This window comes from Chanos chanos, chromosome 7, assembly GCF_902362185.1.
Source record: "Chanos chanos chromosome 7, fChaCha1.1, whole genome shotgun sequence".
Taxonomy (NCBI): Eukaryota; Metazoa; Chordata; class Actinopteri; order Gonorynchiformes; family Chanidae; genus Chanos; species Chanos chanos.
In genome coordinates this window covers 18,630,233-18,648,026 of record NC_044501.1, presented here as the reverse complement: position 1 = coordinate 18,648,026, position 17,794 = coordinate 18,630,233, and the positions used below count along the sequence as shown (strand labels likewise).

At 38.3% G+C, this 17,794-nt stretch overlaps 2 protein-coding genes across 2 annotated transcripts; both read left to right on the top strand.

The window, feature by feature from the left end:
- The first annotated feature begins 1,667 nt into the window (after positions 1-1,667).
- On the top strand, positions 1,668-8,624 carry pdia2 (protein disulfide isomerase family A, member 2). The gene is made up of 11 exons (XM_030780669.1): positions 1,668-1,908; positions 2,751-2,957; positions 3,146-3,279; positions 3,510-3,647; positions 3,791-3,907; positions 5,409-5,534; positions 5,968-6,162; positions 6,671-6,791; positions 7,260-7,441; positions 8,019-8,144; positions 8,559-8,624. Exons 1-11 carry the CDS (start codon positions 1,668-1,670, stop codon positions 8,622-8,624), a joined length of 1,653 nt encoding a protein of 550 aa, XP_030636529.1.
- Positions 8,625-12,551: 3,927 nt separating this feature from the next.
- LOC115816070 (lipopolysaccharide-induced tumor necrosis factor-alpha factor homolog) lies at positions 12,552-16,748 on the top strand. Its single transcript, XM_030779042.1, has 4 exons — positions 12,552-12,717; positions 14,718-14,816; positions 16,303-16,492; positions 16,640-16,748. The coding sequence occupies exons 1-4, from the start codon at positions 12,552-12,554 to the stop codon at positions 16,746-16,748; spliced, it is 564 nt and encodes a 187-aa protein (XP_030634902.1).
- Positions 16,749-17,794: the final 1,046 nt, after the last annotated feature.

Genomic DNA, 17,794 nt, shown 5'->3' with positions numbered 1-17,794 from the left:
GCACACTCAGTAGCTCCAGTACTCCAGATTTCAGTGACTTACTTGCACACTGGGCTACAGATAAAGACAATCCCAATGATTTTCACTGTGATTACCAGCTGCCATGATACACAGATATACACAAACAAACACACACACACACACACACACTCACACACACATACACACAAAAACAGCTCCCTGTATTGTGCAAAAATTAGATTCAAAACAATTAAAAATGTTCATGCATCTTTATTTGTCAACACTGTACACACCTCTCTCAGGTTTTGGGGTTCTGTGTGAATAAAATGGACTATATGTGAACAGAATATAAAGAACATGACTGTGAGGAGTAATCATATACTGTCTGTACTTCACAGTAAGGCATTCCTGCAAGCAGGCTGGTTAAAAGTGAGAGATTATTCCGCATGAAGTCAGTAAAGACAACCTGGTACCACTTAAGAGTGGGACTGTATGAACCATACTCAGTAATTACTAAATGAAACAGAACACAAAGCGGTTTAGTCTGATTTTCACTGTGACTTGAAAATGGCTTAAACCTACATTTTAAATTTTAATAATATTTTACTAAGTGTTATCATTTGTCAAGGTACAGCATGAGAATAAACACATTTCTGTCACACAATCTGAGTGTAGTTGCTGAATGATTGAATCTAATTTCTCTCTCTTTCTCTCTGTGTGTGTGTGTGTGTTCTTGCTTAGAGTTGAGAGAATCTGACCTTTCTGTGTTCAACATGTGAAAAGCAGCTATCTGACTACATACATATCTGAGCAAACAACTCTGTGTATCACTGTGTTTGTGTCTGTGTGTACATGTGGGAGTATATGAACAAATGTGCACAAGTGTTACCTGTGTATTTGAGAAAGAGAATTATTACGCAGCGCGTTAAACTATTCTTATGCAGAGAACTGTAAAAACTGCAATTCTTTCTGAATTAATTTTCCTCTGCAGTGGAAAGTAGCTTCACCCATCCAAAGGAAACTAATATCATTTCTCGTAAACGGTGTCTTTACGTAATATTACAAAGGATGGCTCGATATATCTTTTCAACCGTTTGTTACGTTTGGATTAACTCCTATTTGAGCATGAGATTAGCGACTGCGCTTACGTGTCTTAAAAACTGAAGAGGGGGTGCACAGCTTTGCCTAAATAAGCAAATCAAGAGCTGATAGCGAGCACCGAGTGAGGCAAAGTTAATACACGTGTCCTTACAGAGCAGATACCAAAAGATACATGAAAGTCGTTGGTTTGAATTCCCTCCAAGTAATAAAAACATTTTGTCCTTTAAACACAAATTATTTTACTGTCATTTCCCGTCAGAGACGTGGTCAGCTAGGAAGTATGAGTCGTTTATGTTCATTCTAACTAAATATCAAACGGTTTAGTTACTTTCAACTTCTTGCCTAAGTCCCACACTACAGAGGCAAACCTAATCTTTATATAGTGACCAACTGACCAATTGTTTAAGGTTAACACTTTGCATATAGCCTGATAATAATTCGTTAATGTCTGTGTGAAACATTTTGGGAGTAAGCACAGAATCCTATCAAGACCAGTAGATTTGCTCCACGCACTCCCCTCAATAACTCGTCACAACTGAACGCGCTCTTATCAGCACTAAACTGCCGGACAGCAGCACGAGATCACCTCATTTTTCAGCACCAATATGAAGCTGCGGCGCGCTTTCCTCCTTTTGGCCCTCCTCGCGGCCATTTTCATCGCACGGGCCGAGGAAGAAAAGAAAACCGAAGAAAGTGCCGAAGATCAGACCGAGGAGGAAGAAGAGGGAGAGGAGGAGAAGACAGAGAAAACAGACGAAATAACCGAAGAGAAAGATGTCATGGTTCTCCACATTAAGAACTTTGATAGGGCACTCAGAGAGAATAAATACCTGTTGGTGGAATTCTGTGAGTAGATTGGAGGCTCTAATGTGACAAAAATGCTCGTGATATCCCACTGATCTTTTATTAACTCGTTATTTTGGCTTTTATTCTGTCAGCATCCTAATTTCGCACAATAGGCCTTCCTGTACGTTGAGGAGATTATGTGATATCAAACAGTGTAAGATTGTACTCTGTCATTTTTTTAAGTGTGCAACACAGGCGTAGGGTCTGCGACCTCGGCAATGAACTGTTCAGAGACTAGTTTTCTCAAAACCCACTTTCTGGAATACCTCCCAGGTCGACTATGACTGACGTCAGCATTCGCGAAACTGAAAACAGGTGCACATCTTCCCATGACAGAGCAGGGTGACCTGCAAAACAGTAAAATTAGGCTCTTGTCAGCTTTTAAAAGATCGGAATTAACGTGTTTCATCTCGGTTCTGAAGTCCTAGCCTGTATCACTTGTCTACACTTTAATTTTACTTTGCCAAACGAGTTCTAGTAGAGCTAGCCATGGGACTTCTCTCTCAAAACTGTTTATGTCCGTTAATGTTCCTGAATCGAATTCAAGTTTATTTTTCAGCCTGAGGAAACCGGAAGCCTAAATTTTCTTCCTTCTCAAAAGTCGTGTTAAAAAAAAGACGTGGATGCGTTTTAAGTCAAGACACAGCAGGCTAAGGAGAGACTCAGAGAATAAGGCTGGGCTGCCTGTTGCGAAACTGACACATAGATACTACACCGCTACCCCACTGTAATTCTCAAAATTGAGAATTGTATTGATGTCGTTATGACGTACCTAAACCCTTTATTTTACATGAACACAACTAGGTCTACGATTTTCTCCTAAAATACTCTCTCTTTCTCAGACGCGCCATGGTGTGGTCACTGTCGCTCGCTGGAGCCGGTGTATGCTGAGGTGGCATCACAGCTGAAGAATGAATCTTCTCCGGTTCGACTGGCTAAAGTGGACGCAACGGAAGAGAAAGAACTTGCTGAGGAATTTGAAGTCACAGGCTTTCCAACTCTCAAGTTTTTCACTGACGGCAAACGACAAAATGCCACAGAATTTACAGGTAAATCCATATGGAAACGTACGTATTAGGTGCAAGTCGGCGCACAACCCACAACTGTGTCCAGGCAACACATTTTGCAGTTATTAAGAACAAACAAACAAAAAATAAAACTCAGTGGATTCAAATTAATATGAAGTAGCGTTTGAATGTGTTGTCCTGCGTCGAGATAAGTTGTGGCCATTCTGTAGGAAAGCGGGGTAAGAAAGACATCCTACAGTGGTTGGAGCGGCACGTGGGGCCCAGTGCTACACTTTTGGAGAACGTAAAGGACACGCAGAAGCTGCTTGACGCCCATGATGTAGTTGCTGTTGGGTTCTTCAAGGTACTGTTCTCTCTCTCTCTCTCTCTCTCTCTCTCTCTCTATATATATATATACATCTATCTTATGTGCATTTGCAGATGAGTGTTTGAGTGCATGCTTCAAACATAAAAGTAAAAGCCAAAAGCCATGTAATGTGTAGGCTACTTAGCATAATTGTAACAGAAGAGAGATGTGCAATGTGTGCATTTATGAGTTTTGATTATCTCTCTCCCTTGCTCTTTGTCTCACAGAGTTTGGATGCAGAGGAGGTGAAGATGTTTTATGAAGTGGCGTTAAATATGCTTAACATCAATTTTGGCATCACAACCAACCCAGAGCTTTTCAAGGAGTACAAAGTGGAGAAGAACACTGTTGTGCTCTTCAAAAAGGTGAATAGATCTTATGCTGAAAATGTATTTTTTCTTCTGTTACGCTTTATTATTAAAGAGTTGTGACTGAAGTAAAACATTATTTTAATGCAAAATATATGTGTGTGTGTGTGTGTGTGTGGGTGTGTGTGTTTATGTGATAGTTTGATGAAAAGAGAGTGGATATGGTTCTTCCTGAAGATGAAAAGTTGGACAGAGATGATCTGGTGCTCTTCATCCATAAGAATAGTCTCGAGCTTGTCATTGAATTCACTGAAGAGGTAACCACCACAACACCATGAAACAAGCCAAAAAATCACACACTCTCTCTCTCTCGCTCTCTCTCTCTCTCTCCCTCTCTTTCTCCCTGATTAAATTGCCTGGCAGTAGTCATCGGCGAGCAGATAGCTTTTGCACATCAAACATACAACCTTCCAGGCACCTCTGTAGCATGTCAAGTTGGAAAGCACATACTATTTCCCTTTCACCAACAAGGAAGAGTTTTGCCAGCTGTTAGCTGGTGTAAGAGCACAGCAGGCCAGTTAGCCTCTACAGAACAAAAATGCCATAGTGTTCAGGATGTTAGAAAAAGGGGGTTTTAAGATTATTGGAATGTCAGGGAAGGTGTGGGATGGTGGTTGGGGACCTGATAGGCTTTACACTCACTTTACTCATAAAGTGGGAAATGAGTTGGACAGAGGCGTAATTTCAGGCTATTGTGAATTCACCCTTCTCTCCACGTGTTCACAAATATATCTGTGCGTAATATCTGCATTGTTATGTTCAAGATATCAATTCTTTTGTGTAAAAATTGTCAGTATGCGAAAGTCATCTTCCTCCTCCTCTTCCTCATCGTCATGCTGTGATGGCATCAGAGGTAGTCGTGATGCGTTGTCGCGATGTTATCATGTATCACAGCCATAATATTCATTGTTCGTATTCTGGAATGATCCAAAAGCAGAAGCTCTTTTCACAGACTACTTCTGTTTTCTTAAAACTTCTGCTGTAAACTGGACAAAGTTTGTTCCTCCAAATTCTGAAATGTTCCAGCTATGCTTAACATGGCTTTCCTGTTCCCCTGACTGTGAACCTCACAGTTGTAAAAAGAAATGTATGAGTAATCAGGGTATTTGCATGTTCATTGTGAGATCTGTCTTAAAAAGTATTCTGTTGTAACACATGGAGGTCTTTAGACATGAGAGATGACTTGTTACACAGAGAACTAATGAGAGAGAGAGAATATTGTTAGATTACTCATCAGAGAAACTATTTACATTGATTGATATTAGATTACATTTGTATAAATGTTTATTTGCAGAGCACCATGCAAAAAGCAAAACCCTCTGGCAAACAAAGCATACATTTCCAAAGTGAGGGGTTTTATTCTTTTTCTCACTATTATTCCAATTTTTGGTCAAGATATTAATTAAAAGGATTACGATTCCTACTGCAGTTTTCTAATCTCCTACTTCCCTCAGTTTCTGTACAACAAATTGTGAGAGTGCCTTCAGGACCAAACAATAAGTTACAAATTTATATTTCATATAACAGAGAGAGTCACACACAACAGATCTGGTCACACAAAAAATTTTAAGTGATATATATGAAAGGTAACCATTATATAGCCAGTATTAAACAGCCATGGTCATTTGACCTCTTGTTTAGTAGGTAAGTAAGTATTCCATATCCATTTGATCTATTCTGAAATTATCACACACCATTTTCAAAACATGTCATCCTCTCTTTTTCTTCCACCTTCCTTTTTTTTCTTTTTCTCTCCAGAATGCTGACAAAATTTTTAAGGCTAAGGTCCTTAACCACCTCCTCCTGTTTATCAACACTACAGTGGAATCTCACAAGGCCCTGCTGGACGATTACAGATCTGCAGCCACGGATTTTAAGGGCAAAGTGAGTAATTACATTTTAACCACACCCTACCACATGCACGCACACCTGCGCACACACACACACACACACACACACACAAACCCTTACATGTGTAGTCTATGCAGATATGTATAATTTTGGGATGTGTGTTTACAGGTGTTTAAAAACTGACTCTCCAGACTCTTTTACATTTTCGTGTGTATCTGTGTAAATGTGTCTCATTTTAGGAACAGGTATTTGTTTATCACACATAATTTTACATGTTTGTGTTTATCTGTGTGAATGTGTCTAAATTTAGAAACAGGTATTTGTTTATCACACACACTTTAACATGTTGGAGTGTATCTTTGAAAATGAGTCCAGTTTTGGGGACCCATGTGCTGTTTGTCACACACACTTTTATGTGTTCGTGTGTATCAGTGTTAATGTGGCTGATGTTTGGCTTTGTGTACAGGTGCTGTTCATTACAATCGATGTGGCAGGATCAGTGTCCCATGTGCTCAACTATTTCGGCCTTAAGGAGAGTGATGCTCCAACAGTCAGACTCATCAACACGGAAACTGTCAAGAAATATGCCATGGAGGGCAAAGAGATCACCAAGGAAACGCTCCAGGCCTTCTGTACAGGTGTACTGGGCGGCACCATTAAGGTCAGGAAACGTCAGAAATGAGTCATCACTCCCTAACCCTTAAAGTTTTTAGGTTTTACAGTTTTGCATTTACTTTTTGTGAGAATGAGGCTAAGAATGTCCTCGTGGGATTCTGTCTGATTACTGCGTAAGTAGAGTGAGACTGTCCTTGTGGGATTCTTTTAGCCTGATCACTGCTTAAGTAAACTCAGTAAGTTGCTAAGTGAAACTTAGCCAGCACAAAACAGTTAAACAGATCTCTCTAACATTTCAGTGAACTTTCAACAGAAAATTAACAATGCAAGATTGCTTATTGTTATGATGTTACTACAGCATTGTGGTGGTGTTACTGTTGTTGAAACATTTATAGATCAATTTTAAAAGGTTGCACTGGGACATACTATATCAGAATTCTGAGTCGAATGCCAAAATGTTGTAGCTAGATAGATGGACATATGTAGTTCAAACTGTGTTTCATATTACCTCTTTTATCAGTTTACTATTTGACCATCTAAATTCCCTAAATTAGCCTCACTGGAAGACCCAAGAGATCCCAGAGGACTGGGATAAGAATCCTGTCAAAGTGCTTGTGGGGAAAAATTTCGAGGAAGTCGTTTTTGATGAGACTAAGAATGTCTTTGTGGAATTCTGTAAGTCCGTTGTTAATTACTGGAATACATGGTTTAAATTGTGTGGTTAAGCAAACCCAGCTGATACAAAACATTTCTCTAACTTTCTATAAAATTTCAGTGAACCTCCAACAGAAAATTAACAATGTAGGATTTTTGCAATGTTACTAAAACGTTGTGGTGATGTTATTATGTAAATTATGTAAAAGGTTGTACTAGGACACATAATAAAGAAAGGTTTGTACTAGGAAACATTATAAATCTCTCTTTCTTTTAAATATAAATCTTTATAAATCCTTATATAAATATAAGAAAATTCTACAAAAAATAAGAAGTTTTGGACATGTTTCAAGACAGCAATTTCACATTTTTTTCCAAAACTTTAAACTATGTTAGCATGCAGCAAAAATAAACTGGCTCATTGAGAACCCTTCTCAGCTCTGTTAACACTTTTAATTTACTCTGTAACTCTCTACATGTCTGATCCAGATGCCCCATGGTGTGGTCACTGTAAGGAACTGGCTCCTATATGGACAGAGTTGGGAGAGAAATACAAAGACCATGAGAATATTATCATAGCTCAGATGGATGCCACAGCCAATGAGGTGGAATCTGTCAGCATACAGGGGTTTCCCACCCTGAAATACTTCCCTGCAGGATCGGAGAGGAAGGTCAGCATAATCAGTCCCACATAGATACACACGCTGACATACACGTACACATACACATACACACGCGCGCACACACACACAAACTCACAAACACACATGCACACGCACACACACACACACACACAAACTCACAAACACACACGCACACACACACACACACACTGACAGACAGACAGAAACACATGTGCATGCACACACACACACACACACACACACACACATAGAGCCACAGCTAAGAGCTCATTCTTTGAATCTTTTTAGTCTTTTAGCCTAATCATTTGGCCATGCCCACTAGTGATCATGTCAAAACGCTAGTATTTGATTCATTAAAAAAGGAAAGAAGTGACAAAGTTATTAATGGGCTTCTTTCTTTCACTGTAACATTATACACCATTTCTTTTTTCACAGTAGACTGTGTTGCACATGCTACAACAAATACTACATTTCTTCATAACAACAACAAAAAGACTTTAGGTGTTAAACCCAGTAACCTCTTAGCTATATCTGTAAAAGACAGATGCTGTAAAGATACAATGTTTTATGATTTCATCGTATTTAACAATTTAATGGTTTCCAGGTTGTAGATTACTCTGGGAATAGAGATCTAGAAACTTTCTCCAAGTTTCTTGATAATGGAGGAGTACTGCCAGAGGAGGAGGAGGAGGAGGAGGAGGATGATGATGACGATGAAAAGGACAGTGAAGTAAGCGAAAACATTTCTCCATTTCCTCTTGCCTCAACAATACAACACTAAGTTTATTTCCCATCTTTTAACCTGTATTACACCTTTTTTGGAGTTTATTGTTAAAAATATTTTCTGTAGGTTCAGTGATTATGTAGCATTTAGGCATTTTTAAGAGAAACTGACATGCAAGTGGATTATAAAATTTCTAAACACAGTAAAACTCACTGCGATTTCTAAAAGCTACAAAAGAAAACTTATTTTAATCCTTCATAATTTAGGCTTTGCTAAATCCAAACCCCAGCCTTTTCCTTGCACTCATGATGGTAACCTCTGATCACCTGATTTTCTCTTTAACCAGCCCCCTCTCAGCTTTAGAGAGATTGACACTTACCCTCTGAGATTTTGCTGAATTTGAGGTATGTTTGCTTTCAGGTGTCAGAGGAATCAACTGAAGAGACATCAAAATCTACTAATGATACAGGCAAGGATGAGCTGTAAGAGTCAACACCATGGAAAGAATTAAGTCCACTGTGAATTTACACATTCAACTTAAAAAACAAATTCTACCACCTAAAAAAATTGACTTTAAGTGAGCTTAACCAAGTTTCTTTGGAGAAATTATGAGAATAGTGAGGTAATAATACAGAAGTAAAGAGGCTATTTATATTCATATTATTATATACTATGGTTTTATATTTCCCCAGAATGACACAAACAAGAGTCATGGAAGATTTAAGTAATTTCCCTCTAAAAGTTCACCAAATTGACATAGTTGTATGGTTCTGATATACACACAGTACTGCATTTCCCATCATGCATTCAGCAGTGTCAGGTTGGCATAGCATCTCCTTTCACTAACATTTTATTCTCATTTCTATTAGAACTCTAATACCCCTCAAGAACAGGGTTTGGACCATCTTTTCTGTGACTTCAGTATATAATATTTTGTAAATTTCCCCGTTAAATAAAAAATTCTCACTTTCCAACATATTTATGAAGAAGCTACCAATTTGCCTTTGCCATTTTCACACAAAGAGTCTCCCCTGGTCTCTGTACACGTCATTTCCGTATAAACAGTCTGGATTTCTCTCTCTTGTGCACACTTTTAATATCCCAGTTTTGAATCCTCAGTTCTTCAATAAAGTAATGAGAAGAGCCTGTTAACCCATGTGTGTCAAAGTCCCTACATTTTTTTTTCAGTTATTTGTATATTCTGATTAAGTTAGTGTCATTTCGTTTTATCATGTGCTAAATAGCTAAATATTTTTGTGGACATGCAGACTGATTGGTACATTTTTTGTTCGTTTGTTTAATTGCTTTGACTCAATTTCCAGTGTTGAGTCAAAACTCTAAAGTGACCTGCCTGTTGTGAGGCCAAAGTTGTGTCCTCCATGCAGGCCGAACACAACTGTGTCACATCATGGATTGTTTTTAAGGAAGTATAACTAATGTAAGGAAGTATCACGAATGCTTCATTCTAAAACACTACATTTGGTGTCAAACTAAACTGTTACACTACAAACACAAAGTAATTCTGCTCCAAACAGACCGTGATAATGGAATCTGCTCATATTTTGGCCACAGTTAAGTAACCTTTGCGATTATAATATGCAAGTTGAATTTCAAAATTATTTATTAATTGCTTGATTATCTAGACGTAATTTTAGATAGAATTGTCTAGAGAGCAATGAATATGGTCTGAATTCAAAATTTTCATAGTCATTTGGTACATGTCAGTAGTAGTTTAAGTGATCTTTCTAAAGTACTGTAGGTTCTGTAGATGTTTGACCTCTTGGTGTTGAACTGCACTTCAACTTCATGTTCAACAATGTTTTCTGTACATACAGAAATGCCTTGAAATACAGATTCTTCTCAATTCAAGTAATATATAGCAGGGTTTAGTGAAAAAAACTGTTAGACACGGATGTGACTGATGAGAAAGGTGAAGGAGGGAGATGGAGCTAATCATATTGACCAATAGTAATCGTATTGTTGAGATTGGCAGAGGTTCAATCAAGCATGAAAAAAAGGACAAACAAGAAAACCAAGAAAATATTTTCAGTGTGTTGCTGTGCACTGGTTGACAGTTTGACGTGTGCTTCACAAAGATGAAATTTAGGAAAGCATCTTCTTGAAACAAAACATCTTATCTGAATGTTTTCCACAAAAGCAGCAAGAAATTACTTTTCATCTTCTAAAAACATTGACTGAATTAATTCTTGAGTTCATTGCAATAAAAAGCAAACCAGTACTGATCTCCTCATTCATTCTCATCCCTCAGCTTCACCTTCCCTTGCCCCGTTTCAGACCACCATCACCTCACTGCCCTTTGTTGTTATTGTTCTCTCATTTATTCTGCTTTACTAGTTTTCATTTTACCGTTTTGCAGCGTCTTATCTGAACAATTCAGAAGAGTTGCTCTTTCACACTGGCATTTTTTTTAAGAAAGAAGAAATGAGTCATTGCTTTGTAGAAAGTGACCAGGTTTTGTTTGTTTAGGGATAAGTATTGATGGCATGTCTTGGTGTGAAATGAGGGAAGCAACTAAATTTAAATTCAGTTTTATTACAAAGTAAATTTACAAGCATTGGAAAACTGAGTGTGTGTGTGTGTGTGTGTGTGTGTGTGTGTGTGTGTGTGTGTGCGCGTGCGCATGTATGTGTGCAAGTCCACATGAGTTCACAAATTTACTGTGTACCTTAGACACACTCACACACACAAACACATGCACACACTCTTTCTCTCTCTCTCTCTCTCTCTCTCTCTCTCTCTCCCTCCAAAGCCAAATTGTACACACCCATTGAACACCAAATGGAATGTACCGATAGAGAGGGTAAACTGGTATGGTAAGTCAAGTCGTCATGTCAAGAGAGAGGAAGTGTACTGATTCCAACACAGAGTGACTGAACTCAGGTAAGACAGCTGTTTTATTTATGCCAGATTCTAGTAACATTTATCACATCGCTGAGGTAGAGAAATGAAAAGAAGAGAAAGAGAGAGTCAGAGAAAGAGAAGGAGAGACCGCACGTAAAAAGAAAAGGAGAGGTAAGGAGCAATAAGCACAGACAGAGAGAACTGAGTATGAGGAAGGTTAAGAACTGAAAGAGAAAAACACAGAAAACCAGTTAGAGGGAACAGAGAATCAGGGAAACTTTTCTCTATATTATGATCTAAACCTACATATGTCAAATGTGTGTGTGTGTGTGTGTGTGTTAAAAAATGTAAGTTACTTACAAGAATGCTTAGATAGAAACACATAAACACACACACACACACTCAGACAGAGAGTCAGATATAAGAGAGATTTCTGGGAGAGAGTTTAAGCATGTTGTGATGTCTCAATACTGTTGTTTAAAAATGCTAAGACTGAGGATGACATTTGTTTTCCATAGCTATACAAACCGTGTTATATGCAGTAACAGGTTGTGACAGAACATGGCAACTGGTCATGCGGTAACAAATGTTATCTTTGATCACTGGAAACAATTTCATATGACACAGCACATTTTTCAGTAAGTCTTAAAATAAACATTTAATACCATTGTTTGCGTCACCAGAGAACCTTATGTAAATAGCTTTAGGAAACTTTTTTTTTAATCTGAGAGGTAAAAAAGGGTGTATAAATGTTTTCCTGTGTAAACTATAGAATATTCTGTTGTACAAAGGTATAGCCTTAGTGCTAAACAAAGTACAATGTCTTTCTGATCATTTCATGTTGTGTGTTGCATGTTTGAGAAAAGCAGAATGTTTTGAAATTATATTGCCTCGCCTATGAGGGGGAAGTGATTCTTCAAGATACTGAGAGAGACAGAGGGAGAGAGAGAGAGAGAGTGTGTGTGTGTGTGTGTTTCGTAGTGTTCTGTAGCATTTGTCTGCATAAGTTTCTAATGAATTAGCATATGTGTGTATAAGTTTCTAATGAATTAGCATCTGTGTGTATAAGTTTTGAATGAATTACAAGTTTTTGTTCACATGTTTACGGCAGCCTTCAAGTCCTGTGTAATTTCATCAGTGTGATCAAATACTTTTGAAGACTTTTAAAATATGTATAAAATCTCAAATATTATTATCAGTGTAGTTACATATTCCGAATAAGTAATAAGAGTGCAGTAAGTCAGCTGCTAAGACTATTAAGAGCAGTTGTTTCCACCTCATAATTCATTCCTTCACTTATAAAACCAATAAACATCTGAGCATCAGTCATCAGTGATGTAATCTGTGACCAGTGAACTCTTTCCTCTCTCTGTCTCGCTCTCTCTCTGTCTCTCTGTCTCGCTCTCTCTCTCTGTCTCTCTGTCTCTCTCTCTCTCTCTGTCTCGCTCTCTCTCTGTCTCTCTCTCTCTCTGTCTCTCTGTCTCGCTCTCTCTCTGTCTCGCTCTCTCTCTGTCTCTCTGTCTCGCTCTCTCTCTCTCTGTCTGGATAAAGATGGATATTCCTGAATGCGCTATTCCTGCCGTGCGTCCCACATCCCCGCCTCCTTCCTACAGCGAGTCCAATCAGTTCCCAGTTTTTACAACAGGAGTTGATATTCCCTCTACACCACCACCAGTTTACTCCCCCGGTCTTTCACCACCTCCGTACGGAGAAGCAGGTACGATAGAGATAAATAACAATGGTACCCATGTCACTTTTTAGTTCATGTGTGTGATTTCAAAAGAAGTCATGTAAAATATAAAACCAACAAATACATTTACTTACCTTTATGAACTATAATAGATGAACTATAAAGAACATTTAGAATGAAAAAAGAAAACTTTTTTCCAGAACCTCAAAGGGAAACACTAACCTATACTGAGGCAGATGTTGTAGGTGTTAGAGTTTGACTCTGGTCACCATTAAATAACTCTTGAAAGACAGTGTTTTGAAGTGTCAAATGTGGTGGATCTTGCATTAAGGAAATACTTGCCACTATGAACAAAAAAGAAATAAGATGATTTTACTTTAAAAAGAAATAAAAGAAAAAAAGAAAAGTATGAATGTATATGCGGAATATGTAGTCATGCATCCCTGAAAATAATGTTGATATTGAAGAGATAACTCAGACTAAGCTATTATTTGTTTAAAAATGTAGTAAAAGTAGATTAATCTATTTCCAAATATTTTCTCAAATGTAACATTTGAATGTTAATCAGGCACTTTCTGAAGAAAGTTACCAAACACGAGTGGAAATTTTTGTCAGCAGAGTCCAGGATTGTTTTGTGTTTGTGTTGTAGATATTATGTATGCATATACTTTTCAAGCAAAGCAGCATACAACAAAACATGTTTGTTCAAACTGTAGGCTTCATTCTAAGTTCTTGTTAAAATTGTCTTGTTCCAGCAACCTGTGGTGTCCTGTTTGTTAAAGTGAATGCGAACATCTTGACTTAGCAGACTTAATTTGACCTTGTCAATGATTCCAACAAAATTCTCAAGATTCTCAGGAGGTTCTGACTCAGTTACAGTAACATGATTGTCGGGGACTTGTCTGAGGATTTCTGGACATTAAACTGATCTGGGAGCAAAACAATCCCATGGAGGAGGTGAACGTGATTCTTATTGACAGGCTCTCCTCCTGTCTGCTCACTGCTCTCTGTTTAGCATCATCTCTCATCTCTTGTAATATGTTCCTATGAATCCTAATCCACCCAGTCTGGACGGGTGTGTGATTTGATAGAAGAAAAGAATCGTGTGTTTGTTAACACCTCCTCCAGGAGGGCTGGATGTTAGGACACTTTGCTACAAATGTGAATTCTGACAACAATAAGTAATATCTTGAATTATTAAATAAGTTCTGATCAATGTGGCCTAGAACGTCACGCATGCAGTAAAGTACAGAGTACAGAGTCACGCGTACAGAGTCATAATGGAAGAAATGTAAAGGGAGTTCTAACTCAGATCATTTAGTTAGCCTCGTTAAAACTATCTGTAGATTTGTAATGGCCATGGTTGAAGTATGTCCAGTGACACATGACATACCGCCACAGTTTCACTCAATATTTTATAACATATGCTCCCAAGTTAGCACTTTTTTTGTTAGACTGGTTACTTTGGTGAGAACTTTTTTAATCTACTAAAGTTTCTTCTCTCCCAGTGAACACTAACATGCATTTGTGAAAAACTGAGAGGACGAACCACTGCATAAGGTTCAGTTAATTATCTAAGTATAGTCATTTGACTATTTTGTAGCAGCTTTTAGCCCTGATTGTTTTGACTAATCAGTTTTTTTTTTCAGTAGTTATTTTTTCCATGTGGCAGTGTGGCTAAACAATAGCTAACTACTGTTTTGCCCCCCCCCCCCCCCCGAAATAAAAAATCCTTTGCTGTTTCCTTGTCATTATGATCTCAGCTAAAACAAAACTAACTCAATCTTGTTTGATTGTGTATTTTACTCAACGGTAACAAAATACATCAAAGGCAGTAGGACCAGGTCATTTGATAGCTGTGGTTAATGTGGTTGTGACAATGTCTATCTCTATAAACTACCAATAATTTCCGATGTGAGGTAACTGATAACTCAGCAAGACAATAAGCTGCATTTATGTATCACTTTCTTGACCGGACTTTCACTTCTCTCTTTGTTTTTGTTTTTTTGTTTTTTTGGCATATCCAGTGAGCATCCAGAACGAAAGCGCTCAGAACAGCCATGCCAATGCTTATCCAGTCCTTAACATACCTACCCATGCCACAGTGTTTCACCAGACTCAACAAAGTAAGTTTCCTTTTCTCCTCGACTGTCCAAAAGCAAGTCTTATCAGTTCATTTTAATCTGTCCAATTTAAATAGGTCTTTTCAAATCACCCCTTAAAATTTCATTCTCTGCCGTAGCCATGACGTGCCTATCAGAAACTGTCTTTTCTGTCAACACATTTCATTTCTTGAACATATATTGCTACACTGTGAAAAGTCCAACTTGTTAACTGCCTGGCAAGCTAAGAGAATACAGTTGTTTCAGCTTGTGTGTTAGATTTTCATTTAGACAAAATTCTATGTTGTCTATCTGAAATGTTCGAGGTGAACTGTCCAACACACATTGGCTTATTCATTTCAATAGCTGGTACATACTTATTTTAATCTGTCACACCACTGTCACACCACCAACTATTTACATACCTGCAAATTTTTTTGAAAAGGGCAAAATCATTTGCTTTAGTTTAACATGTAGTTTAAATAATTTATGGAACACAAAGTTTGACATTCTGCAAAAAAGCTTCAGTTGTCGAAGGGTTTTTTTTTAACTACTTAAACAAAGGACTAACAGTAATTTTCTTTTTCTTACTGTGCTTTAAGGCAATTTTATACTAAAACTATTTGATTACCCCTTCGTTTTGGTCATGGCATAGTTTGGAATTGCATTAATTCATGGTTTTAGGGCACAGAGATGACTAAATGGAAAAATCACTAACCCATTCCCGTAGAGCCCTGAGTTCAAACCCTGGTAGTGGTGTTTCCAGTTTGGTGTGTATGTGTGGAAAGCCAGCAGGGGAGTCATCTCTCCATTGCAGCAGCAGCTCCTCTGATCAGTCAGGGGTATCAGATTAGTGGTTTAAAGGCAGGTTTAAATGCACATGGTATAGAGAGTTGATTCAGCTTTAACCAAACTTGCCTGGTTGAGTTGGAAAGATGTTACCGACAACTCATCTATTTAAGTTGAAACCGTTTTTGACCATTTAAAACTTATGTTTAAACAAATCTTCACAAAGAAGTTGAGTTAACTTAGAAAGGCTTTGGAACTAGGCACAAAAGCATCTTGAGCTGAGTCATCTACATATCTTTTACAGTGTCCTGTTCACTAGCTGTTGGCTGCAGGGAAGAGCAAAGTCACAACTGGTTTGTTGAGCTCTGTTCGGCACCATTATAATGAAAAGGTTTTCCTTCCATCTTTAAGATACTCTGGTCAGCTCTGTCAGAGATGTGTCACACCAGCAAAAATGTTATCATTTATGAGTCATTGACAGAAGATATTATCATTTCCTGCCAAACATGTTATCAGCATCGTTCTGTTTTAAAACGTTTTTGCCAGTAAAATGTCATTTTAAGGACACCAGACCTCCTCCCAACATACCATGAAAGGATCAATACCCTTTCTGTGTCACTTTTTCTCTCTCATTCATTCTTCCTCACCCTTCTTCTCTCTCTCTCTCTCTCTCTCTCTCTCTCTTTCTCTATCTCTCTCTCTCTTTCTCTATCTCTGTCAGCAGTCACACAACAGACAGTGCAAACATCATCACCTCAGGTAGTTGTGATGCAACAAGAAGTACTGCCCCCACTAGGAGACACGCCCACCGCTACCGTCTGTCGGTATTGCCACCACCGGGTCACCACCCAGGTGACGTACAAAGCTGGCAGTGCTGCCTGGGGCATGTGCTGCCTACTGACGCTGTTAGGGTAAGATATGGAGAGGTCTTCAAAAAAAGATGATTAGTAATTTTCTCAGACCTCCTGTAAAGGCTACACAGGGCTTCATGTCAGCTTGCCTCTAACCATACACTGTTACCAATAACCAATCTCTCTCTCTCTCTCTTTCTCTCTCAGGCTGATCTGTGGATTTTGCCTCATTCCCTTCCTTGTTAAGGGATTCAAAGACGTACATCATTCCTGCCCTAACTGCCACAAACACTTAGGCATCTATGTTCGCAAATAACGCATGTGTGCGCACATGCACACACACACAACAGATAGTATGTCATGTGAGGAGCATAAATGCATATCTTTCAGTTCTGTGTATTATGACATCACTTGGCAGAAACACCCACACACATGCGCACCCACACACACAACCTCACATATGTATGTATCTGTATAATGAATATTGTATTATGCCTGTATATTATCCCTTTAATGCTGTATCAAATAGCCCTGTACACTAAATCCATCCAGTAAGAATTCTGTCATTTCAAAACTAACAACCAATAACAAATCAATCACCATGGGAAATCTGGCAAACATTTTGTCATACTGTGAAAAAATCAGTCAACATATAAAATATTACTCTAGTGAGTTTGTCAGGAGCTGTTGCCATGGAAACCTGAATGAGGGGCATTCACTCTGAAGTTCACTGTCCTAATAAGGAATAGCCAGATTCCTTAGCTTGGCAGAGTGGGTGTGGCTAAGTAACATTTAGCCTCTTCAGCTCAGTAGCTTTATTAAAGAAAAACAACTTTTTATAAAGCAATACTATAGTTGGTCATGAGTGATTTAGGGATACGTATGTGCCTGAGTTGAACTGAAAGCCTGCTTTTGGGAAAGTACAATGCTTTATAACTATATTTTTAAACTTTATATGTACTATAAATGGTTTGTATATCCACGCTGTACATCCATTGATTTCTGAAGAGTAAGGATCTACTGTTGATTTATTCAGTATGTTTACAGCAATAGCTATAACGATAACGACAAAAATGATTGCTCTTCCTCGTAACTAAACTTCACAATCAGTGAAGCAGGAGAGAACTCGTATTTTATCTGTAGTAACCGTCTTATCTAATGTTTTGCACTATGTCTGGAGTTTACCAGATGTCTGTCAGCACCTATACCTCATTCCAAAAAGCTAAAATGCTAAACAAATGCTTTCACTGCTCCTTTTCCTTACTGAAGCCCACTTTAAAAAGTAACTAAACGTGTAAAAGTGTAATGACAGTCCATCTGTTAGGACTGGTCACACCCATCCAGTCTTTACGCAGATCAACG